Consider the following 26,693-nt stretch of genomic DNA (forward strand, 5'->3'; position numbering starts at 1 on the left):
GCTGGACACCATGAGACCAATCACCTCCATACAGCGAGCCACATATGGCCTTACGGAGGACAAGACATGTTGAAGCTAGCTTGCAACATCTCTGGTCTGTTAGAAATATTCTCATTCTATTAAAGTACCTGTGAATTCTACCCTAGTACTTGATACCAGAGAACTCCCTCTATATTTATCTTTCATCCATGGGAGCGAAGAAGACAAAAGATTCTGAATGGTCCACTCTTCGAAAAATTTATCTGAGCCGCAGCTAGACCAAACTGAAGTGCAATAAACTGGAAGTGCCGGTCCAGGAACGCAAACCTTAGGAACTGGAAGTAATCCTTGAGGATTGGTACATGAAGGGAGCATCCTTCAGATCTATTGTGGTCATGAACTGCCCTTCTTGAATGAGGGGAAGAATGGACCTTATTGTCTCCATCTTGAATGAGGGGACATTTAAAACCTTGTTTAAGCACTTTAGGTCCAGAATCGGATGGAAAGTTCCCTCCTTCTTTGGGACTACGAAAAGATTTGAATAGTATCCTAAACCTCTCACTGCGATAGGCACCGGGACAATAACTTCTAAAAGGACAGATACTGTACGCACCCCAGAAAGGCTTCCCTCCTTCCTGGTCAGGAAGACAAGAGAGAGAGGAGGAATCTGCCCTTGGGTGGCTGAGACTTGAAACCTATCTTGTAACCCTGAGCTATGACCTCCAGGACGCATGGATCCTGCACGTCCCTGAACCAAGCGACTGAAAAGAGCAACAGCCCCCTACACGATCCAGAAGAGGACCGGGGACCACCCATTCATGACGACTTAGACTCGGCGGGCTTCTTGCTTTGCTTGGATTTATTCCAGGACTGAGCCGGCTTCCAAGAGCTCTTGTTTTGCTCTGGCTTAGCGGAGGACTGCTGACATGGGCTTTATCAGAATGAAAATGGTCCCTTAGACTAGTTCATAATCTTCTGTGGTAGGAGGGCACCCTTGCCCCTGTGACCGTGGGGATAATTGAGTCCAGGCCTGGACCAAACAAAATCATTCCCTTAAAGGGGAGGGAAAGAAGTCTAGACTTAGAAGTCATATCCTCAGACCATGATTTCAGCCAGAGCCCGATGGGCCTGAACATAAAAAGCTGAAGCCGTAGCATTCAGGCAAATAATCTGCTTATTAGCATCACAGATAAAAGAATTAGCAACCCTCAAGGCCTTAATTCTTTCCTGAATAACGTAGAGGGGACCCTCTCCCTCAATCAAATCCCATAAGGAGTTGCACCAGTAGGTAGCTGCTGCTGCAGCAACATCGGCAACAGCCACCGCCGGTTGAAACAAATATCCCGTATGTTGAAACATCTTTCTTAACAGAGTTTCCATCTTTTATCCATGGGCTCTTTAAACGAAGAGCTATCCTCAAGTGGGATAGTAGTACGTTTAGCAAGGGTAAAGATAGCGCCATTCCTTTTAGGGGCGGAACCTCACAACTCCATTGAGAGTCCAGGACCGGGAACAATTTGTTAAAGGGAGAAGAGGGGAAAAAGGAATCCAATCCTGTCCCATTCTGTCATGAATTCTAACTGCTGCTTATTCTTTATGCATGTTCCTTTAATTCCTTCCCTATAACTTCCCAAGACTCCCTTCACCAGTTGCCAATTAATGTTTAGTTGTGTAGCAGCGCTGCATGTTTGAACTCACTCCTGCTACAGCTTTCCAGTTCCACTTCAAACTTGGCTACAAAGTATTGTTTTGTCTCATCGACAACTCAAATTGGATACAGCTTCTACTACAGATCCCTTACTGGGCTTATGTTGCCTCGTACTACTAAAGGACTTTGTTGACAAGACATTATCTTATATTGTCACTCAGGAGAGACTTGCTAATTTCTTCTGTTTATCCACCTCTGCGTTCTCACAGAAGCCACTGATTCCTACAGCCTGCTCTCGCAAGACCTTCTAAACACTGAGGATTAACCACATTTAGACTGCACACAGCGGAATATCTAACAAACTGATTACTCACCAGCTCATCACGGATTAACAAACAAGCTTAGGCAATTATCACGCCCCCTGATCAATACATTCTACTCACTGGCAGAATTCCCCGTTACTGTATGGACTTACCATAGTGCACTTCCGATTAGACGCCAACTTTCCAGTTCATTCAGCATCTGGGGTAAACCCCAGTCAGCACGGACTACCTTCCTGGTTTGTAAACGGTTTGTTCATAAATAAAATAACAGATATCGCAAGTCTGTTACGGAACTTACTATAGCCTCTCTAACTCCTGTAACATAAAAATAAGACAAAGCATCAATCATCCATCTCTTAGAAAAGAACTCTATTATATATCTGCAGTTGAGATCCAATTCTTTATATTGATACAATCATCAAGCATTACAGGATCATCTTAACACATTCATTCTTAATAATGTTCGCCATCTAACAGGAACAGTGAATGATAAGTTACCACCCTGTCCTCAAACTCTATCCAATTTAGGAATCAAAGGTTCATCAGGCAATTTGGGCTCTGGAACCTCTGAATTAGCCAAAAACTTCCTTTAGAAGAAAGCGCAAATTCCTAAAACTAAAGTCTGGTTCCTCCGCAGCCAGAGGTTTAGAGGCAGCAGACTCTGACCGAGAATATTTATACTCTGAAGTCTCAAAAAGAACTTCATCCTCGGATAGCCCTATCAGTTAAATCCAATAAATTATTTGATGTACTCTGGGAGGGAGTGCACTATGTAACCTTTCGCTTGCGCTTAGCAGGGCGAGGTAAAGCATTAAAGGCTGCAGACACCGCCGTCTGAACTGCGCAGTAATGTCTGGTGAAAAAAAGGCCCCCTCCAGATGGAAGATCAGCAATGCTACAGGAAACTGCATGTGTAGAGAGATAAGAATGTAGGGTATGCACCTCACAGGACGACAACTCCTCAGAGGTGGATGGCTCAGTGGTATCAAACATGTTTGATATTATCACATAATCAAGGCATATGGAACATAATTGAGAGGGCGGATCTAAGGCCTCCTTACAATAAAAACAGGAATTACTCTTTAGGAATAGAGGGAGTACCCTCTAAAGTAACAGAATCCTCCATCACTAGTGCAATAACCGGAGAACTATAGAAATAAAACAATCTTATTTTTATTCAAAAAAACGGCACCTTATACCCCAATGGCTGGGACACTCACCACCTCCTATGACCCAGACAGTACAGAGATTTATGACACCTCTCTGATAGACACCCGGTCGGAAAAGAGGGAATAAATCCCATGGGGCACAATGCAGATCCGTCCCTGCTAAGAGAAAAAGCGCGCCAAGCTTGTAAACTGCACAGCTCTCAAAGTGAAAGTGAAACCTGTATATTTCATAACAGCCTATGAGCCCATAACATCTCACACATAAAAGCAGCATAAAATCAAACATAGGTAAATTATTATGGTGGGAAATTCAAAGCAATTAAAGAGACCCCTTATTAATTTTGTCAGATAGTTAAGAATGATATTCCCTCATGTATTACATGATAAACATGATAGCATATATATGTCCAAATAGAGTTAATTATCAATAAAATGATTAAAGTGGGGTGCTAACTGTTAGTGGTCAATAGAGGCAAAAAGAAAAGTGACAGTATGATAGCACTCATGAGATACTAAATAAAGTATGTATGAATAATGTGACAAGGAAGATCACCTAAATCAGGGATCTAATAAAACTTAACATTTAATTAGGATAAAACAGAATTTATGCTTACCTGATAAATTACTTTCTCTTGCGGTGTATCCAGTCCACGGATTCATCCTTTACTTGTGGGATATTCTCATTCCCTACAGGAAGTAGCAAAGAGAGCACACAGCAAAGCTGTCCATATAGCTCCCCCTCTAGCTCCACCCCCCAGTCATTCGACCAAAGGTTAGGAAGAAAAAGGAGAAACCATAGGGTGCAGTGGTGACTGTAGTTTAAACAAAAACATTTTTTTTACCTGACTTAAATGCCAGGGCGGGCTTTGGACTAGATACACCGCAAGAGAAAGTAATTTATCAGGTAAGCATAAATTCTGTTTTCTCTTGCAAGGTGTATCCAGTCCACGGATTCATCCTTTACTTGTGGGATACCAATACCAAAGCTTTAGGACACGGATGAAGGGAGGGAACAAGACAGGTACCTTAAACGGAAGGCACCACTGCTTGTAAAACCTTTCTCCCAAAAATAGCCTCCGAAGAAGCAAAAGTATCGAATTTGTAAAATTTGGCAAAAGTATGCAGTGAAGACCAAGTCGCTGCCTTACAAATCTGTTCAACAGAAGCCTCATTTTTGAAAGCCCATGTGGAAGCCACTGTTCTGGTAGAATGAGCAGTAATACTTTCAGGAGGCTGCTTGCCAGCAGTCTCATAGGCCAAACGGATGATGCTTTTCAGCCAAAAGGAAAGAGAGGTAGCAGTCGCTTTCTGACCTCTCCTCTAACCAGAATAGATAACAAACAAGGAAAATGTTTGTCTGAAATCCTTAGTTGCTTGTAAATAGAACTTTAAAGCACGAACTACATCAAGATTGTGAAATAGATGTTCCTTCTTCGAAGATGGATTAGGACACAGAGAAGGAACAACTATTTCCTGGTTAATATTCTCGTTAGAAACAACTTTAGGAAGAAAACCAGGCTTGATATGCAAAACTACCTTATCTGCGTGGAACACTAGGTAAGGTGAATCACACTGTAAGGCATATAAATTTTGAAACTCTTCGAGCAGAAGAGATAACTATCAAAAACAAAACTTTCCAAGATAACAACTTAATATCTATGGAATGTAAAGGTTCAAACGGAACCCCTTGAAGAACTGAAAGAAATAGATTCAAACTCCATGGCAGAGCCACAGGTTTATAGACAGGCTTGATTCTGACTAAAGCCTGAGCAAACGCTTGAACGTCTGGTACCTCTGCCAGACGCTTGTGTAACAGGATAGACAAAGCAGATATTTGTCCTTTTTAAGGAACTAACTGACAATCCTTTCTCCAATCCTTCATGGAGAAAGGACAATATCCTGGGAATCCTAAACTAAATTTGGATGCTTGAACGGACCCTGTATTAGAAGATCCTGCCTCATTGGCAGTGTCCATGGTGGGACAGATGACATGTCCACTAGGTCTGCATACCAAGTCCTGCGTGGCCACGCAGGCGCTATCAGAATCACCGAAGCCTTCTCCTGCTTGATTCTGGCAACCAGACGTGGGAGGAGAGAAAACGGTGGAAAAACATAAGCCAGATTGAAGGACCAAGGCGCTGCTAGAGCATCTATCAATACCGCCTTGGGATCCCGGGACCTGGACCCGAAGATAGGAAGTTTGGTGTTCTGACGGGACGCCATCAGATCCAACTCTGGGGTGCCCCATAGCTGAGTCAGCCGGGCAAATACCTCCGGGTGGAGTTCCCACTCCCCCGGGTGAAAAGTCTGACGACTTAGAAAATCCGCCTCCCAGTTGTCTACTCCTGGGATGTGAATTGCTGAGAGATGGCAGGAGTGATCCTCCGCCCACCTGATTATTTTGGTTACTTCCGTCATCGCTAGGGAACCCTTGTTCCCCCCTGATGATTGACGTAAGCTACAGTCGTGATGTTGTCTGACTGAAATCTGATGAATTTGGCCGCCGCTAGTTGAGGCCATGCCTGAAGAGCGTTGAATATCGCCCTCAGTTCCAGAATGTTTATTGGGAGAAGAGTTTCTTCCCGAGACCATAAGCCCTGAGCTTTCAGGGAGTCCCAGACCGCACCCCAGCCTAATAGACTGGCGTCGGTCGTTACAATGATCCACTCTGGCCTGCGGAAACATATTCCTTGAGACAGGTGATCCTGAGACAACCACCAGAGAAAAGAATCTCTGGTCTCCTGGTCCAACTGAATTTGAGGAGACAAATCTGCATAATCCCCATTCCACTGTTTGAGCATGCATAGTTGCAGTGGTCTGAGGTGTATCCGAGCAAAAGGGACTATGTCCATTGCCGCAACCATTAGTTCGATTGTCTCCATGCACTGAGCCACAGATGGCCGAGGAATGGAATAAAGAGCTCGGCAAGTAGTTAAGAGTTTTAGCTTTCTGACCTCCATCAGAAATACTTTCATTTCTACCGAGTCTATCAGGGTTCCTAGGAATGGAACTCTTGTGAGGGGGGAGGGAGAACTCTTTTTTGATGTTCACCTTCCACCCGTGAGACCTCAGAAAGGCCAATACAAACCAAGTCGTGTGAGACTTGGTTCTTTGGAAAGTTGACGCCTGAATTAAGATGTCGTCTAGGTAAGGAGCCACTGCTATGCCCCGCGGTCTTAGAACCACCAGGAGGGACCCTAGCACCTTTGTGAAAATTCTGGGAGCAGTGGCCAACCCGAAAGGAAGAGCCACAAACTGAAAATGCTTGTCCAGAAAGGCGAACCTGAGACCGTCTGCCTCGAGTCCCGCATGGGGTCAGATATGGGGAACATTTTCTTAAAAACAGGAGGGGGGACAAAAGGGACAAAAGGGACACCTGGCCTATCCCACTCCCTAGTAACGATATCCGCAATCCTCTTAGGGACCGGAAACACATCCGTATAAACAGGGACCTCTAGGCCGACCAGGACTTTAGCCATAGCGCCCTGCGCGCCAAAATGGCGAAACCTGAATTTTTGCCGCTAACTTAGCTATTTGGAAAGCGGCGTCAGTGATAAAAGAATTAGCTAGCTTTAGAGCCTTAATTCTATCCATAATTTCCTCATATGAGGTCTCCGTCTGGAGCGAGTCTTCCAGCGCCTCAAACCAGAAAGCAGCTGCAATAGATACAGGAATAATGCAGGCAATAGGTTGGAGAAGAAAACCTTGTTGAACAAAAATTTTCTTAAGTAAACACTCTAATTTTTTATCCATAGGGTCTTTAAAAGCACAACTGTCTTCAATTGGTATGGTTGTGCGTTTAGCTAGTGTAGAAACAGCCCCCTCCACCTTAGGGACCGTCTGCCTCGAGTCCCGCATGGGGTCAGATATGGGGAACATTTTCTTAAAAACAGGAGGGGGGACAAAAGGGACACCTGGCCTATCCCACTCCCTAGTAACGATATCCGCAATCCTCTTAGGGACCGGAAACACATCCGTATAAACAGGGACCTCTAGGTACTTGTCCATTTTACACAATTTCTCTGGGATCACCAAAGGGTCACAGTCATCCAGAGTAGCTAATACCTCCCTAAGTAAAACATGGAGGTGTTCTAGTTTAAATTTAAAAGCCAATGTATCTGAATCTGTCTGAGGAGGAACTCTTCCTGAATCAGAGACTTCTCCCTCAGACATCAAATCCCTCGCTCCCACTTCAGAGCGTTGTGAGGGTATATCGGATACGGCTACCAAAGCGTCAGAATGCTCATAATCTGTTCTTAAAACGGAGCTATCACGCTTTGCAGGGAACACGGGCAGTTTAGATAAGAAGGCTGTAAGAGAATTATCCATGACTGCCGCTAAGTCTTGTAATGTAAAAGGGTTAGACGCACTAGAGGTACTAGGCGTCGCTTGCGCAGGCGTAACTGGTTGTGACACTTGGGGAGAGGCAGACGGGCTACCCTCGTTACCTTCAGTCTGAGAATCATCTTGGGCCACATTCTTAAGTGCAACAATATGATCTTTAAAGTGTATAGACATATCAGTACAAGTGGGACACATTCTGAGAGGGGGTTCCACCATGGCTTCTAAACACATTGAACAAGGATTTTCCTTAGTGACAGACATGTTTAACAGACTAGTAGAGTACACAAACAGGCTTGGAAATCACTTTAATCAAATAAAAAACACAATTTGAAAAAAACGTTACTGTGCCTTTAAGAGATAAAAAGAGCACACAATTTTACAAAACAGTGAAAAATGCATCAATCTTTCTGAAATTTTCACAGTATGTAGCTAAAGCCTTAATAAGATTGAACCACAAGTTTCAAAACGATTAACCCCTTAATGCCCAAACCGGAGCAGCCTAAAGCCAACACCCAGTTAAATCACTACAGCACCTTGCCACATACCTGCCCTTAGGGATCAGATTTGGGGGAATATAGCTTCTTTTAGGCCCTCAAACATCAGCAGGACCCTCCATGTGAAACAGCATGAACTTCTCTGCAATTCTAAGGCCCCTCCCACTCTACTCCGGAGCTGTGAGGCCTAGTAAATCACTCCTAAGTGACTAAAAAATAGCCATGTGGTAATAACCCCAGAAAGAATCCAAAAGGGCTTTCAAAGTGTCTTGCAAACCGATTTTTCCTTAGCCAAACAATCGATTGCCCTGAATAAGTGTCAACCAGTATATTAGCCCTATTATGTAAGCATTCAATTCCTTACTAAGTCTGTGAACATAGCTTACCCTCCCCTCATGGGGATCTTGTCAGTCTCTTCTAGCATTATCTCAGTCTTGTCTAGAAATAAATGACTGAACATACCTTATTGCAGATCACCCTGCAAACTGTTCCCCCCAACTGAAGTTTTCTGGTACTCCTCAGTCCTGTGTGGGAACAGCAGTGGATTTTAGTTACAACATGCTAAAATCATTTTCCTCTCAGCAGAAATCTTCATCACTTTTCTGCTAGAGAGTAAATAGTACAAACCGGTACAATTTAAAATAACAAACTTTTGATTGAAGATAATAAATCTAACACCACATTCACTTTACACTCCCGAGAGAGACCCTAGTGCTTAGAACCAGCAAAGAGAATGACTGGGGGGTGGAGCTAGAGGGGGAGCTATATGGACAGCTTTGCTGTGTGCTCTCTTTGCTACTTCCTGTAGGGAATGAGAATATCCCACAAGTAAAGGATGAATCCGTGGACTGGATACACCTTGCAAGAGAAATAAAATAATGTGGATACGATGAGAATGCATTAAAACTTCGATTAAATATATATACAAAGGGTGACAACATCCACTGAAAATATTCTAAGTATACTCAGTACTAAATAAAACCGCAAGCCACACAGCTCAGTGCAAACCAACCAAAGCTCATAAATTGCAAGGAAAATTACCTAAAAAGGGGGATTGACCCGCCACAATGTAACTGAAAAATGCAATATGGAGCAGAAGTAAGAACGGCTCTGTGTGACTGAGGTATAGATTAGGGTATAAACCCAAATATAACCAATTCTCTCTGTTTGAGAAACAATAAAAGTAGGTGTTGTCCCCAAATACGCCTGATGCGCATTTCGCCGTTACCACGCCTTTAACAAAGCTATGGTAACGGAGAAATGCGCATCAGGCGTATTTGGGAACAACATCTACTTTTATAGTTTCTCAAACAAAGAGAATTGGTTATATTTGGGTTTATACCCTAATCTATACCTCAGTCACACAGAGCCGTGCTTACTTCTGCTCCATATTGCATTTTTCAGTTACATTGTGGCGAGGTTAATCCCCCTTTTTAGGCAATTTTCCTTGCAATTTATGAGCTTTGGTTGGTTTGCACTGAGCTGTGTGGCTTGCGGTTTTATTTAGTACTGAGTATACTTAGAATGTCACTCTTTGTATATATATATATATATTTAATCTAAGTTTTAATGCATTCACACCGTATCCACATTATTTTATTTATCCTAATTAAATGTTGTTTTATTAGATCCCTGATTTAGGTGATCTTCCTTGTCACATTATTTATACATACTTTATTTAGTATCTCATGAGTGCTATTATACTGTCACTTTTCTTTTCGCCTCTAAAATCAAACATATAATATTATTCCCCACTGTTCAATAATTCCCCTTAGGAGATATTAACCCTTTATTCTATACAGATAAAAGGAGTCACACTGTGACCCTGTCTTCTTGCGTTATCATATGTATAAAAAATGAAACGATCTTACCAGAATCTATGCCGTGAAACAGTAACATGGTCCTTCAAGTTTGACAGATAGTAGCATTGCTTCTGACATGGACTTGAGTGAAGAAAGCAGGCAGCGAAACTCGTCAACGCGAATTGCTTATGGAGCTGTTATTATGAGTCAGGATGGTTTCTAGAAAGACTCTCCCTGCTCTCACTGAGAGGCTGACAGGACTACTTAAAACTCCAGTCCCATCTCGAAGAGTACTACCCTCCATAAGAGACTACTCTGAATTCTTCTAACATTTCTCTGCCAACCTCCTGTGGCGAAAGGCAAAAAATGACTGGGGTTATAAGGAAGTGGGGGAGGTATTTAAGCCTTTGGCTGGGGTGTCTTTCCCTCCTTCTGGTGGCCAGGTTCAGTATTTCCCACAAGTAAGGAATGCAGCTGTCGACTCTTCCCAAATTAAGAAGGAAAAAAACAGAATTTATGCTTACCTGATAAATTACTTTCTCCAACGGTGTGTCCGGTCCACGGCGTCATCCTTACTTGTGGGATATTCTCTTCCCCAACAGGAAATGGCAAAGAGCCCAGCAAAGCTGGTCACATGATCCCTCCTAGGCTCCGCCTACCCCAGTCATTCGACCGACGTACAGGAGGAAATAGGCATAGGAGAAACCATATGATACCGTGGTGACTGTAGTTAGAGAAAATAATTCATCAGACCTGATTAAAAAAACCAGGGCGGGCCGTGGACCGGACACACCGTTGGAGAAAGTAATTTATCAGGTAAGCATAAATTCTGTTTTCTCCAACATAGGTGTGTCCGGTCCACGGCGTCATCCTTACTTGTGGGAACCAATACCAAAGCTTTAGGACACGGATGAAGGGAGGGAGCAAATCAGGTCACCTAAATGGAAGGCACCACGGCTTGCAAAACCTCTCTCCCAAAAATAGCCTCTGAAGAAGCAAAAGTATCAAATTTGTAAAATTTGGCAAAAGTGTGCAGTGAAGACCAAGTCGCTGCCTTACATATCTGGTCAACAGAAGCCTCGTTCTTGAAGGACCATGTGGAAGCCACAGCCCTAGTGGAGTGAGCTGTGATTCTTTCAGGAGGCTGCCGTCCGGCAGTCTCATAAGCCAAACGGATAATGCTTTTAAGCCAAAAGGAAAGAGAGGTAGAAGTCGCTTTTTGACCTCTCCTTTTACCAGAATAAACAACAAACAAAGAAGAAGTTTGTCTGAAATCTTTAGTGGCCTCTAAATAGAATTTTAGAGCACGGACTACGTCCAAATTGTGTAACAAACGTTCCTTCTTTGAAACTGGATTCGGGCACAAAGAAGGCACAACTATCTCCTGGTTAATATTCTTGTTGGAAACAACTTTCGGAAGAAAACCAGGCTTAGTACGCAAAACCACCTTATCTGCATGGAACACCAGATAGGGCGGAGAACACTGCAGAGCAGATAACTCTGAAACTCTTCTAGCAGAAGAAATTGCAACCAAAAACAAAACTTTCCAAGATAATAACTTAATATCTACGGAATGTAAGGGTTCAAACGGAACCCCTTGAAGAACTGAAAGAACTAGATTGAGACTCCAGGGAGGAGTCAAAGGTCTGTAATCAGGCTTGATTCTAACCAGAGCCTGAACAAACGCCTGAACGTCTGGCACAGCTGCCAGCCTTTTGTGAAGTAAAACAGATAACGCAGAAATCTGTCCCTTCAGAGAACTTGCAGATAATCCCTTCTCCAAAACCTCTTGTAGAAAGGATAAAATCCTAGGAATTTTTATCTTGTTCCATGGGAATCCTTTAGATTCACACCAATAGATATATTTTTTCCATATCTTATGGTAAATCTTTCTAGTTACAGGCTTTCTAGCCTGAATAAGAGTATCTATTACAGAATCTGAAAACCCACGCTTTGATAAAATCAAGCGTTCAATCTCCAAGCAGTCAGTTGGAGAGAAACCAGATTCGGATGTTCGAACGGACCTTGAACAAGAAGGTCCTGTCTCAAAGGTAGCTTCCATGGTGGAGCTGATGACATATTCACCAGGTCTGCATACCAAGTCCTGCGTGGCCACACAGGAGCTATCAAGATCACCGAAGCCCTCTCCTGGTTGATCCTGGCTACCAGCCTGGGAATGAGAGGAAACGGTGGGAAAACATAAGCTAGGTTGAAGGTCCAAGGTGCTACTAGTGCATCTACTAGAGTCGCCTTGGGATCCCTGGATCTGGACCCGTAACAAGGAACCTTGAAATTCTGGCGAGACGCCATCAGATCCATGTCTGGAATGCCCCATAATTGAGTTATTTGGGCAAAGATTTCCGGGTGGAGTTCCCACTCCCCCGGATGGAAAGTCTGACGACTCAGAAAATCCGCTTCCCAATTTTCCACTCCTGGGATGTGGATTGCAGACAAGTGGCAGGAGTGATCCTCCGCCCATTGAATTATCTTGGTCACTTCCTCCATCGCCAGGGAACTCCTTGTTCCCCCCTGATGGTTGATATAAGAAACTGTCGTCATGTTGTCTGATTGAAACCTTATGAATTTGGCCTTTGCTAGATGAGGCCAAGCTTTGAGAGCATTGAATATCGCTCTTAGTTCCAGAATGTTTATCGGGAGAAGAGATTCTTCCCGAGACCATAGACCCTGAGCTTTCAGGGGTTCCCAGACCGCGCCACAGCCCACCAGACTGGCGTCGGTCGTGACAATGACCCACTCTGGTCTGCGGAAGCTCATTCCCTGTGACAGATTGTCCAGGATTAGCCACCAACGGAGTGAATCTCTGGTCCTTTGATCTACTTGAATCGTCGGAGACAAGTCTGTATAATCCCCATTCCACTGTCTGAGCATGCACAGTTGTAATGGTCTTAGATGAATTCGTGCAAAAGGAACTATGTCCATTGCTGCAACCATCAATCCTATTACTTCCATGCACTGCGCTATGGAAGGACGAAGAACAGAATGAAGAACTTGACAAGAGCTTAGAAGTTTTGATTTTCTGACCTCTGTCAGAAAAATTCTCATTTCTAAGGAGTCTATTATTGTTCCCAAGAAGGGAACTCTTGTTGACGGGGAAAGAGAACTTTTTTCTATGTTTACTTTCCATCCGTGAGATCTGAGAAAGGCTAGGACGATGTCCGTATGAGCCTTTGCCTTTGACAGAGACGACGCTTGAATCAGGATGTCGTCCAAGTACGGTACTACTGCAATGCCCCTTGGTCTTAGAACCGCCAGAAGGGACCCTAGTACCTTTGTGAAAATTCTCGGAGCAGTGGCTAACCCGAATGGAAGTGCCACAAACTGGAAATGCTTGTCCAGAAAAGCGAACCTTAGGAACTGATGATGTTCCTTGTGGACAGGAATATGGAGGTACGCATCCTTTAAATCCACCGTGGTCATGAATTGACCTTCCTGGATGGTAGGAAGGATCGTTCGAATGGTTTCCATTTTGAACGATGGAACCCTGAGAAATTTGTTTAGGATCTTGAGATCTAGAATTGGTCTGAACGTTCCCTCTTTTTTGGGAACTATGAACAGGTTGGAGTAAAACCCCATCCCTTGTTCTCTTATTGGAACTGGATGAATTACTCCCATCCTTAACAGGTCTTCTACACAATGTAAGAATGCCTGTCTTTTTATTTGGTTTGAAGATAATTGAGACCTGTGGAACCTTCCCCTTGGGGGTAGTTCCTTGAATTCCAGGAGATAACCTTGAGAAACTATTTCTAGTGCCCAAGGATCCTGAACATCTCTTGCCCAGGCCTGAGCAAAGAGAGAAAGTCTGCCCCCCACCAGATCCGGTCCCGGATCGGGGGCCATCCCTTCATGCTGTTTTGGTAGCAGTGGCAGGCTTCTTGGCCTGCTTACCCTTGTTCCAGCCTTGCATCGGTCTCCAGGCTGGTTTGGGTTGAGAAGTATTACCCTCTTGCTTAGAGGATGTAGAAGTAGAGGCTGGTCCGTTTCTGCGAAAGGGACGAAAATTAGGCTTATTTCTAGCCTTAAAAGACCTATCCTGAGGAAGGGCGTGGCCCTTTCCTCCGGTGATGTCTGAAATAATCTCTTTCAAATCAGGCCCAAACAGTGTTTTGCCCTTGAAAGGGATGTTAAGTAATTTTGTCTTGGAAGACACATCCGCTGACCAAGACTTCAGCCAGAGCGCTCTGCGCGCCACGATAGCAAACCCTGAATTTTTCGCCGCTAATCTCGCTAATTGCAAAGCCGCATCTAGAATAAAAGAGTTAGCCAGTTTAAGTGCATGAACTCTGTCCATAATCTCCTCATACAAAGATTCTTTATCGAGCAACTTTTCTAGTTCTTCGAACCAGAAACACGCTGCCGTAGTGACAGGAACAATGCATGAAATTGGTTGTAGAAGGTAACCTTGCTGAACAAACATTTTTTTAAGCAAACCCTCTAATTTTTTATCCATAGGATCTTTAAAAGCACAACTATCTTCTATGGGAATGGTAGTGCGTTTGTTTAGAGTAGAGACCGCCCCCTCGACCTTAGGGACTGTCTGCCATAAGTCCTTTCTGGGGTCGACTATAGGAAATAATTTCTTAAATATAGGGGGAGGCACAAAAGGTATGCCGGGCCTTTCCCATTCCTTGTTTACTATATCCGCCACCCGCTTGGGTATAGGAAAAACATCGGGGGGCACCGGAACCTCTAGGAACTTATCCATCTTACATAATTTCTCTGGAATGACCAAATTGTCACAATCATCCAGAGTAGATAATACCTCCTTAAGCAGTGCGCGGAGATGTTCTAGTTTAAATTTAAATGTTACAACATCAGGTTCAGCTTGTTGAGAAATTTTCCCTGAATCTGAAATTTCTCCCTCAGACAAAACCTCCCTCCTTGCCCCTTCAGATTGGTGTGAGGGTATGTCAGAAGCGTTATCATCAGCGTCCTCTTGCTCTTCAGTGTTTAAAACAGAGCAATCGCGCTTTCTTTGATAAGTAGGCATTTTAGATAAAATATTTGCAATAGAATTATCCATAACAGCCGTTAATTGTTGCATAGTAATAAGTATTGGCGCACTAGATGTACTAGGGGCCTCTTGTGTGGGCAAAACTGGTGTAGACACAGAAGGGGGTGATGCAGTACCATGCTTACTCCCCTCATCTGAAGAATCATCTTGGGCACTATTATTATCTGTGGCATCATTGTCCCTACTTTGTTTGGACACCATGTCACAATTATCACATATATTTAAATGGGGAGACACATTGGCTTTCATACATATAGAACATCGTTTATCTGATGGTTCAGACATGTTAAACAGGCTTAAACTTGTCAACAAAGCACAAAAAACGTTTTAAAATAAAACCGTTACTGTCACTTTAAATTTTAAACAGAACACACTTTATTACTGAATATGCGAAAAAGTATGAAGCAATTGATCAAAATTCACCAAAATTTCACCACACCACTTTTAAAGCCTTAAAAGTATTGCACACCAAATTTGAAAGCTTTAACCCTTAAAATAACGGAACCGGAGCCGTTTTTACATTTAACCCCATACAGTCCCAGGAATCTGCTTTGCTGAGACCCAACCAAGCCCAGAGGGGAATACGATACCAAATGACGCCTTCTATAAGCTTTTTCAGTGGATCTTAGCTCCTCACACATGCATCTGCATGCCTTGCCTTCCAAAAACAACTGCGCATTAGTGGCGCGAAAATGAGGCTCTGCCTATGACTAGAGAAGGCCCCCATCTGAAAAAGGTGTCCATACAGTGCCTGCCGTTTTTTAACAACAATCCCCAAGATTATAATACTATAAAGCGCTATAATATGTCAAATATGCTTAGCAAGTAATCGTTTTAGCCCAGAAAAATGTCTACCAGTTTTTTAAGCCCTTATAAAGCCTTTATTCTTATACTTAATCTAAGAAAACGGCTTACCGGTCCCCATAGGGAAAATGACAGCCTTCCAGCATTACCAAGTCGTGTTAGAAATGTGGCCATCATACCTCAGGCAGAAAAGTCTGCCAACTGCTTCCCCCAACTGAAGTTACTTCATCTCAACAGTCCTGTGTGGAAACAGCAATCGATTTTAGTAACGTTTGCTAAAATCATCTTCCTCTCACAAACAGAAATCTTCTTCTCTTTTCTGTTTCAGAGTAAATAGTACATACCAGCACTATTTTAAAATAACAAACACTTGATTGAAGAATAAAAACTACATTTAAACACCGAAAAACTCTTAGCCATCTCCGTGGAGATGTTGCCTGTGCAACGGCAAAGAGAATGACTGGGGTAGGCGGAGCCTAGGAGGGATCATGTGACCAGCTTTGCTGGGCTCTTTGCCATTTCCTGTTGGGGAAGAGAATATCCCACAAGTAAGGATGACGCCGTGGACCGGACACACCTATGTTGGAGAAAATTCAATTTTGTCCCAGCAAATAGTTACTCCTCCATCTCAGTTGTGATAAGCCAAATCCACTAATGGCGTAAAAAGTAGCATATTGTCCAGATATTGAGTTGTAGATGCCATGTCTTATCTTTGAAATAAATGCAAGCGGCACCTTTGTAAATGTTCTAGGGGTTGTGAATAAACATATAGAGCCACAAAGTTTATTTTTTCTTCTACTTGCCATGGACTAAAGAAGTTATCTGGTTGTGCAATGAACCTTACTAACTAGTCCAGGTATGGTACAGTCAGTACTATAGGGTGCTCTATAGCTGATCCGATTCCTGCGGATAAATCTTGAGATAGTGTTACAATGGAAGCTGGGTGTTTTATAATTAGCATAGTGGATGTCTATACTGACAGTTACTGTGTCTGACCTTGGTATCTGCGCTATGGGTATTTAGACTACTTATCTGTTAGGTGTTACAGTTACCCTGGGACCTTCAGTTGGTTTCTGTATTTTAACTGCACCACATATACTGCACAGTGGACTCCAACTTCCAGAGTACCCTTCATTTATTTATACACTGCTGCAGTTTTGTGTGGACAAATAACATTTCATACATATTTGCTTTGCTATAACGCAATGCCATTTATTACCACAACTCTTGATTAGAAGGGATTGCTCAAGTTGTAGGGACAGAATTATTATTGTGTGTGTAAAAGTGTCAGCTCTATATTGGTAAATAATACGAACGTGGTTCAAAAGGCAAATTACATACATTAAACTTTGTAACCATTATCTGCCATCTAATGCTTCAATCATAAAGCTTGTGACCATTTTTGCTGCTACCATACTTTTTGTATTAAAGGGACACTATACTAGAAATGCCTTAATGTTTTCCAAATTACTTGTTATACTTATTGCAGATTATTAAATTGTGTAGGTAATGGTATTAAAAATAGCTGGTTTTGCTCATTAAAATCATCACCTGTCAAGGACATGCCCATACCAAACGGCTGAGCCTGCAGGTAAAGCAGACATGCTAATGTTATCTATGTCTAAACACACAGCCTAACAGTTATTGAGATGCTAATTATTGCCTGGGAGTTCAATGATACAACTTCTCTATCTTAACCCCACTGGGACATTAACTAGTGCTATTGTCTTCTGTTTGCATACCATTTCTACAGAGAATATGCTTGTTATTCATATTTTCAGTAAAAGGACATAAACCCATTTTTTTCTTTCACGATTCAGATAGAGCATGTGATTAAAAAAGGGACCATCTTCCCTGGTGAGGGTTACATGAGGGAGCCATGGTAGAATAATAATAATGGTCGGTTTAGTGTTAATATATTATTTATAAACGTTGTTCACTATGGAAAACGTAACTATTACTTTTAACAAACACTTAATATAAAGGCACTTTCTGTTTTTTTTAGACACAATATGGAAACCCAATGGTTTACGTGACAGAGAATGGTGTATCTGAAAAAATGCAGTGTGCTCAGCTGTGTGATGAGTGGCGAATACAATACCTTAAAGGTTACATTAATGAGATGCTAAAAGGTAAGAAAGCTAAAATAGCAAGATGCTAGTTATCTTATTGTGTATCAATCTTTAAATTAGAGAACATCAGCATATTGGCAGTAAAAGGGACATAAAACAAGTTGGGATAGAGATAAAATATAATAATATGTACTTAAATAACTTGCAAATTTATACTGCAGTGCCTCACCATTAACCCTTCCTTTTGCTGTAGGATTTATGTTCTTGTTTTTTATTTTTTAAACGATTTAATAGATGAGTTAGGTTCATTTTCAAGTTGATGAAGAGAAACAAACCTACAAGGTTAAAAAGGCCCACTCTAGATTTCCTTTCTCATATCTATTCTTATTAATGTAAAAAGCATACACAGGGAGTGCGGTCTATAAATAGTAAAATTCACTAGATAGAAATAAATAAAATAATACACAGTATTACAGTGATGGTGAAAACATCTAATTCATGGTAGATTACATTTATACACCACCAAAGACAGGTGACATGTTTTCCCATGTATCTTATAAACATAGAGCTTACACTTTACCTTAGGATCTTTGGTAGGGTGAAGGGAGAATTTGTTTTCTTATGTAAAAGACAAGCCTAACAACTAATCTGATATCCCCTAAATTCAGCTATAAAGGATGGTGTTAATATTCAAGGATACACTGCCTGGTCTTTGTTGGATAAATTTGAATGGGATGAAGGCTTCTCTGAAAGATTTGGGCTGTATTTTGTGGAATTCAGGAACAAAAACAAACCGCGTTATCCAAAGGCTTCTGTGCAGTTTTATAAGAAGATTATTAGTGCAAATGGATTTCCAAATCATCGGGAGGTGAGAAAATGTGCGAGTTTTAGCACAAAAAAAGAAAAAAAAATTAAACACAATTTCTTGAAAAAATATTTCCACATCAGTAAGTACAAACTCAAGATGCATGTAGCTATATTATGTATAATTAGATTCACTCCTCACCAAAAATTATCAACATTTTTACCCCCCAAACTAGGTGGAAAACTGGCATCGCAAATCTACAGAAACATGCTCGACCACAAACCAGCTCCTGGCTGCAGGTAAATACTACGTAAAACATCTGTGACAGTATGTTTGCTGTGTAACGAATACATAGTGTGTAGGGCAAATTATAAAAAAATAAAATCTTTTGCATTGATCGCTCTTGATCACTAAATATGCCTGTGAACACAATTCTGAGTGCTTAAAATTAAAGGGACAGTAAACTCAAAATCGAACTTTCATGTTTCAGATAGAGCATGCACTTCTATAATCTAATTTGCTTTGTTAGTTATCCTTTGTTGAAAAACATACCTAGGTAGACTCAGAAGCCGCAATACACTACTAAGAGAGAGCTGCTGATTGGTGGCTGCAAATAAATGCTTCTGGTCATTGGCTAATCAGTTGTGTTCAGCTAGCTCCCAGTAATGCATTGCTGTTACTTCAACAAAGGATACCATGAGAATAAAGCAAATTTGACCATAGAAGTAAATTTGAAAGTTGTTTAAAATCGTATGCTCTATCTGAATCATTAAGAAAAAGTTTGTGCTTCATGTCCCTTTAAATGAACACTTTGAATAAATTTAGTAATTGTAATTATTACAAATCTGCCTTTGGTAGCAGCTAATAGGATTTTATTTTTTTATGTTTGCCCCTTTTCAGCAACAAGACTAACTCTGAGAGATAATGTACAGGCAGGAGTGGCAAAGGTTTGGCCCGTTCATGATGAAGTATAAGAATTTAAAAAGGAGAAAGCTGAAAGCGCCCTGGACCCTGTATAGTATACTTTTATTACATCTATTTCCTTAAAATAAAACTGTAATAAAGATGACTAAAATTGCTATCAGCCTTTGCAATTTTCAGATTAAATTCAGTTATCAGAAGTAGTGATGGTTCTGATACAAATAAGACAATATATTTATGATTGCACAAAGCATTATTAGACAAGTTTGTAAATGAAAGGCACTTTTTTACGTAAAATTTTAAATAATTTAAACAAACACAAGCTTTTAATATTTATGGGTCAGCTTCTATGTTATCCCTTCCCACTGTATTATAACACAACCAGTAAATGGTATCTGTAATATACAGTAGGAACCTACAATAAAACGTTTTGTTAAGTTCAAAGTACAATATAACTGTAGGAAAGAAAAAACAAAATGTATGCTTACCTGATAAATTTACTTCCAGGCATGGAGAGTCCCCGAATTATTCCAATTACTAGTGGGCAGTGACGTATTAAGGTTTTGTGCATCTCTACACCTGGGATATGGATAGCTGATAGGTGGCAAGAGTGAATCTCTGCCCAGCGAATTATCTTTGAGACTTCTAACATCGCTAGAGAACTCCTTGTTCCCCCTTGATGGTTGATGTAATCCACAGTCGTGATGTTGTCCGACTGAAATCTGATGAACCTCATTGTCCCTAGCTGAGGCCAAGCCTGAAGAGCATTGAATATCGCTCTTAGTTCCAGAATGTTTATTGGAAGGAGTGTCTCCTCCTGAGTCCACAATCCCTGAGCCTTCAGGGAGTTCCAGACTGCCCCCCAGCCCAGAAGGCTGGCATCTGTCGTTACAACTGTCCAATCTGGCCTGCGAAAGGTCATACCTTTGGACAGATGGACCCGAGATAGCCACCAGAGAAGAGAATCCCTGGTCTCTTGGTCCAGATTCAGTTGAGGGGACAAATCTGTGTAATCCTCGTTCCACTGACTGAGCATGCATAGTTGCAGCGGTCTGAGATGTAAGCGTGCAACGGCACTATGTCCATTGCCGCTACCATTAAGCCGATTACTTCCATACACTGAGCCACCGAAGGGCAAGAAGTGGAATAAAGAACCCGGCAGGAATTTAGAAGTTTTGATAACCTGAACTCTGTCAGGTAAATCCTCATTTCTACAGAATCTATTAGAGTTCCCAGAAAGGAGACTCTTGTGAGAGGGGATAGAGAACTCTTTTCTTCGTTCACCTTCCACCCATGCGATTTCAGAAATGCCAGAACTATGTTCGTATGAGACTTTGCAATTTGGAAATTTGACGCCTGTATCAGGATGTCGTCTAAATAAGGGGCAACTGCTATGCCCCGCGGCCTTAGGACCGCCAGAAGTGACCCCAGAACCTTCGTAAAGATTCTTGGGGCTGTAGCTAATCCAAAGGGAAGAGCTACAAACTGGTAATGCCTGTCCAGAAAGGCAAACCTGAGAAACCGATGATGATCTTTGTGTATCGGAATGTGAAGATAAGCATCCTTTAAATCCACCGTAGTCATATATTGACCCTCCTGGATCATAGGTAGGATGGTACGAATAGTCTCCATCTTGAATGATGGGAATTTGTTTAAGATCTTGAGATCTAAAATTGGTCTGAAGGTTCCCTCTTTTTTGGGAACCACAAACAGATTTGAGTAAAATCCCAGTCCCTGTTCTTCCTTCAGAACTGGATGGATCACTCCCATAACTAGGAGGTCTTGAACACAGTGTAAGAATGCCTCTCTCTTTATCTGGTTTGCAGATAATTGTGAAAGGTGAAATCTCCCTTTTGGAGGGGAAGCTTTGAAGTGCAGAAGATATCCCTGGGATATAATTTCCAACGCCCAGGGATCCTGGACATCTCTTGCCCAAGCCTGGGCGAAGAGTGAAAGTCTGCCCCCTACTAGATCAGTTACCGGATAGGGGGCTTATCTTTCATGCTGTCTTAGAGGCAGCAGCAGGCTTTTGGCCTGCTTGCCTTTGTTCCAGGTCTGGTTAGGTTTCCAGACCGCCTTGGACTGAGCAAAAGTTCCCTCTTGTTTTGCATTAGAGGAAGTTGATGCCGCACTCGCCTTGAAATTTCGAAAGGCACAAAAATTAGTCTGTTTGGCCCTTGATTTGGACCTATCCTGAGGAAGGGCATGACCTTTCCCTCCAGTGATATCAGAAATGATCTCCTTCAAACCAGGCCCGAATAGGGTTTGCCCCTTGAAGGGAATGTTAAGCAGCTTAGACTTTGAAGTAATGTCAGCTGACCATGATTTAAGCCATAGCGCCTTGCGCGCCTGAATAGCAAAACCAGAATTCTTAGCCGTTAGTTTAGTCAAATGAACAATGGCATCAGAAACAAAAGAATTGGCTAGCTTAAGTGCTCTAAGCTTGTCAAGTATGTCATCCAATGGAGTCTCTACCTGTAAAGCCTCTTCCAGAGACTCAAACCAGAAAGCCGCAGCAGCAGTGACTGGGGCAATGCATGCAAGGGGCTGTAGAATAAAACCTTGTTGAATAAACATTTTCTTAAGGTAACCCTCTAACTTTTTATCCATGGGAGCTGAGAAAGCACAACTGTCCTCGACAGGGATAGTAGTACGCTTAGCTAGGGTAGAAACTGCTCCCTCCACCTTAGGGACTGTCTGCCATAAGTCCCGTGTGGTGGCATCTATGGGAAACATTTTCTTAAAAATAGGAGGGGGAGAGAACGGCACACCTGGTCTATCCCATTCCTTAGTAATAATTTCTGTAAACCTTTTAGGTATTGGAAAAACATCAGTGCACACTGGCACTGCATAGTATTTATCTAATCTACACAATTTCTCTGGCACTGCAATTGTATCACAGTCATTCAGAGCAGCTAAAACCTCCCTGAGCAATACGCGGAGGTGTTCAAGCTTAAATTTAAATGTAGACATATCAGAATCAGGTTGAATCCTCTTCCCTGAGTCAGAAACATCTCCCACAGAAAGAAGCTCTCCTTCCTCAGCTTCTGCATATTGTGAGGGAGTATCAGACATAGCTCTTAAAGCGTCAGTATGCTCTGTATTTCTTCTAACTCCAGAGCTGTTTCGCTTTCCTCTAAACCCAGGTAGTCTGGATAATACCGCTGACAGTGTATTATCCATGACCGCCGCCATGTCTTGTAAAGTAAACGCTATGGGCGCACTAGATGTACTTGGCGCTATTAGAGCGTGAGTCCCTTGAGCGGGAGTCAAAGGATCTGACACGTGGGGCGAGTTAGTCGGCATAACTTCCCCCTCGTCAGATTCCTCTGGTGATAAAAAATTTTAAAGACAGAATATGATCTTTATTACTTAAAGTGAAATCAGTACATTTGGTACACATTCTCAGAGGGGGTTCCACCATGGCTTCTAAACATAATGAACAAGGAGTTTCCTCTATGTCAGACATGTTTAAACAGACTAGCAATGAGACCAGCAAGCTTGGAAAACACTTTAAATCAAGTTAACAAGCAAAAAATAAAAACTGTACTGTGCCTTTAAGAGAAACAAATTTTGTCAGAATTTGAAAAACAGTGAAAAAAAGCAGTAAATCAAGCGAAATTTTTACAGTGTGTATAATAAGCTAACAGAGCATTGCACCCACTTGCAAATGGATGATTATCCCCTTAGTTCAAAAAACGGATAAAAAAAACGATAGATGTTTTTTTAACAGTCACAATAAACTGCTACAGCTCTGCTGTGGGCCTACCTTCCCAAACAAACGACTTTGGAAAGCCTAAGAGCCCTTTAGAGAGGTCCTATAGCATTCAGAGGACTCCTGAAGGAAGCTGGATGTCTCAGTCTGTAAAAGTTACTGTGCAATAAAGCGCTAAATTAGGCCCCTCCCACTCATATTAAAACAGTAGAAAGCCTCAGGAAACTGTATCTAGACAAATTTAAGCCAGCCATGTGGAAAAAAACTAGGCCCCAATAAAGTTTTATCACCAAAGTATATATAAAAACGTTTAAACATGCCAGCAAACGTTTTATATTGCAAATCTATAAGAGTATTACCTCTGCAAGTTAGCATGATACCAGTCGCTATTAAATCACTGTATTCAGGCTTACCTTACATAAATCTGGTATCAGCAGCATTTTCTAGCATTTACATCTCTAGAAAAAATTATTAAATGCACATACCTCATAGCAGGATAACCTGCACGCCATTCCCCAGCTGAAGTTACCTCTCTCTTCAGTTATGTGTGAGAACAGCAATGGATCTTAGTTACAACCTGCTAAGATCATAGAAATCACAGGCAGATTCTTCTTCAATTTTCTGCCTGGGACAAAATAGTACAACTCCGGTACCATTTAAAAATAACAAACTTTTGATTGAAGAAAAAAACAATTACGTTTCACCACTTCTCTCTTACTACCTCCATGCTTGTCGAGAGTTGCAAGAGAATGACTGGATATGGCAGTTAGGGGAGGAGCTATATAGCAGCTCTGCTGTGGGTGATCCTCTTGCAACTTCCTGTTGGGAAGGAGAATATCCCACAAGTAATGGATGATCCGTGGACTGGATACACCTTACAAGAGAAAAGGGAGAGAGGAAGGGAAAGAAGAATACACTTTAAAACAATCACTGCCCTTAACATGCAACAATCAGGGGCGTATTAAGGCATAGGCCAACAAGGCCGGTGCCTAGGGCAGCAGATTTTTAAGGGGCAGCAGAATTTTGTGTGTGTGTGACCAGAGTGAATGCAAGCCTTGGTGAACATCTACTTAAAAAGACATAATTTTTTTAATTTTTTACACCCTGCCCCAAAAATATTATGTCTAAAAAAAAAGGCCTTAAACCTGGGGTGGGGTGGCAGCAGAATTTTGAGTGCCTAGGGCAGCACAAAACCTAAATACGCCCCTGAATTACCATCATTCAAGTAATGAAACGTTTTAAGTGTCTGTTTACTATTTACTCCGTGGAGTAACATACATTAGCGCTGAGAGTTTATGATTAGACATCACAAGCTGATCAAAGCAGTGCACATACGCATCCAGTCTGTTAGTTACTAAGACGTGCAATAAGCACTGAGCTCGTAGACCCATATCGGTACAAGGTCTTCTCCTCCAGCCTCACCTTGTAACCATATCCCCAGGCAAGATTCTTACTAAGAACACTTTCACTGCAAAAAATGCCAGCGGCTCTAAATGAAGCAGCGGTTTAAAGGAGCACTACCTGGGAAGAGTGAGCTTAATCAGCGCACGTGCCTCGTCTTCTCTGTAAAAGCCTACACTTTCTCGCTCACTGTACTGTGTGCTAGCTTTTAGAGAGAGAATAGGGCAGATGTGCTGCTCCTCCCAAATCTGCTGCCCTAGGCCCCGGCCTTGTTGGCCTAGGCCATACGCCCCTGCTAGTGGGATATTCACTCCTGGCCAGCAGGAGGAGGCAAAGAGCACCCCAGCAGAGCTGTTAAGTGTCACTTCCCTTACCCATAACCCCCAGTCATTTGGCCAAAGGGAAATGTAAAAAGAGGATAAAATAAGGGTATAGAAGTGCCTGAGCTTTGAACAAAAAAAAATGCTGTTATAAATTTAAATAAGGGCAGGTCGTGGACTCTCCATGCCTGGAAAGAAATACATTTATCAGGTAAACATACATTTTGTTTTCTTTCCCATGGCATGGATAGTTTACGAATCATTCCAATTACTAGTGGGAACCGATACCCAAGCTAGAAGAATGAAAGGGATGGAGAACAAGACAGGCGGACCTAAACAGAAGGCACCACCGCTTGAAGAACTATTCTCCCAAAGGAAGCCTCTGCCAAGGCAAAAGGATCAGATTTGTAGAATTTGGAAAAAGTATGCAATAAGGACCAAGTGGCCGCCTTGCAGATTTGTTCCACAGACGCTTCATTTTTGAAAGCCCAGGAAGAAGAGACAGCCCTAACGGAATGAACCGTAATTCTCTCAGGAGGCTGATGTCCAGCTATCCCATATGCTAATCATATAACACTTCTCAACCAGAGAGAAAGAGTAGTAGAATTGGCCTTCTGACCCTTATGCTTACTAGCGAAGACAACGAATAGGGCAGTAGAGTGACGAAAATCTTAGTTGCTTGTAGATAAAATTTTAGAGCACGCACAACATCAAGGTTGTCTAACAGACGTTCCTTCTGAGGAGGATTTGGACAAAAAAGAAGAAACATTAATTTCCTGATTGATGTTGCGATCCGATACCACTTTGGGAAGAAAACCCAATTTAGTACGAAGGACCGCTTCATGTGCATGAAAAATAAGGTAAGGGGAATCACACTGCAGAACTGAAAGTTCGGAAACTCTGTGAGCAGATGAAATAGCAAGTTGAAACAACATTTTCCAAAATCAACCGAATGCATAGGCTCAAATGGAGCCTGCTGCAAAACCTTAAGAACAAGGTTAAGGCTCCATGGAGGAGCAACAGGTTTAAACACAGGCCTGATTGTGACCAAGGCATGAACAAAGGAATGAACATCTGGCTGATCTGCCAGACATTTGTGCAAAAGAATAGACAGTACAGAAATCTGACCCTACAGAGTACTGACTGACAAGCCTATCTCCAGGCCCTCCTAAAGAAAGGCCAGAATGCGAGGAACTCTCACCCAAATCCAAGAGAAAACCTTCAATACGCACCAATACAGGTATTTGCGCCATACATTCTTGAGTAACAGGCTTACGAGCTTAAAGCATAGTATCAATGACTTTCTCAGAAAAAAACACGCCTAGCTAAGACTAGTCGTTCAATCTCCGAGCAGTCAGTTTTATTAAATCTACTATAAGAGCAGCCTGTGGATCTTCTGATCTTGAACCATATCTTTGAATCCTCGCGTGAAGACGTGACACCATCAGATCCAACTCCGGAACCCCCACTTGAGAGTTATCATTGTGAAAACCTCAGGGTGGAGAGCTCACTACCCGGGATGAAAGGTCTGCCTGCTCAGAAAATCCGCTTCCCAGTTGTCCACCCCTGGGATGAGTATGACAGAGAAAAGACAATTGTGAGACTCCGCCCACTGGAGAATGCGAGGAACTCAGAGTTCCTCCCTGGTGATTGAGGTATGCCACTAAGGTGATATTGTCCGATAGAAATCTGATAAACCGGACTAAGGCTAGTTGAGGTCAGTCTGTGAAGGCATTGGAAATTGCTCTCAACTCTAGGATGTTTATGGGAAGAGAAGACTCCTCTCGAGTCCAAAGACCCTGAGCCTTTAAAGAACCCAAACTGCTCCCCAGCCTGAAAGGCTGGCGTCTGTGGTTATAATCAC

The 26,693-nt window shown here is 42.2% G+C and overlaps 1 protein-coding gene across 3 annotated transcripts in view; it reads left to right on the forward strand.

Moving 5' to 3' along the window:
• The window catches only part of LCTL (lactase like), a 102,304-nt gene that overhangs the window by 57,916 nt on the left and 17,695 nt on the right, over nt 1-26,693 (forward strand). For 2 of the 3 annotated variants that reach the window (XM_053718523.1, XM_053718524.1), the window contains one exon: nt 17,601-17,727. In XM_053718523.1, the coding sequence (XP_053574498.1) occupies nt 17,601-17,727 (127 nt within the window). Of the gene's footprint in view, nt 1-17,600; nt 17,728-18,335; nt 18,536-18,707; nt 18,772-26,693 lie in introns of all 3 variants that reach the window. The other variant, XM_053718522.1, reaches the window with a different exon arrangement.

This window comes from Bombina bombina, chromosome 6 (assembly GCF_027579735.1).
Source record: "Bombina bombina isolate aBomBom1 chromosome 6, aBomBom1.pri, whole genome shotgun sequence".
In the NCBI taxonomy this organism is placed as follows: Eukaryota; Metazoa; Chordata; class Amphibia; order Anura; family Bombinatoridae; genus Bombina; species Bombina bombina.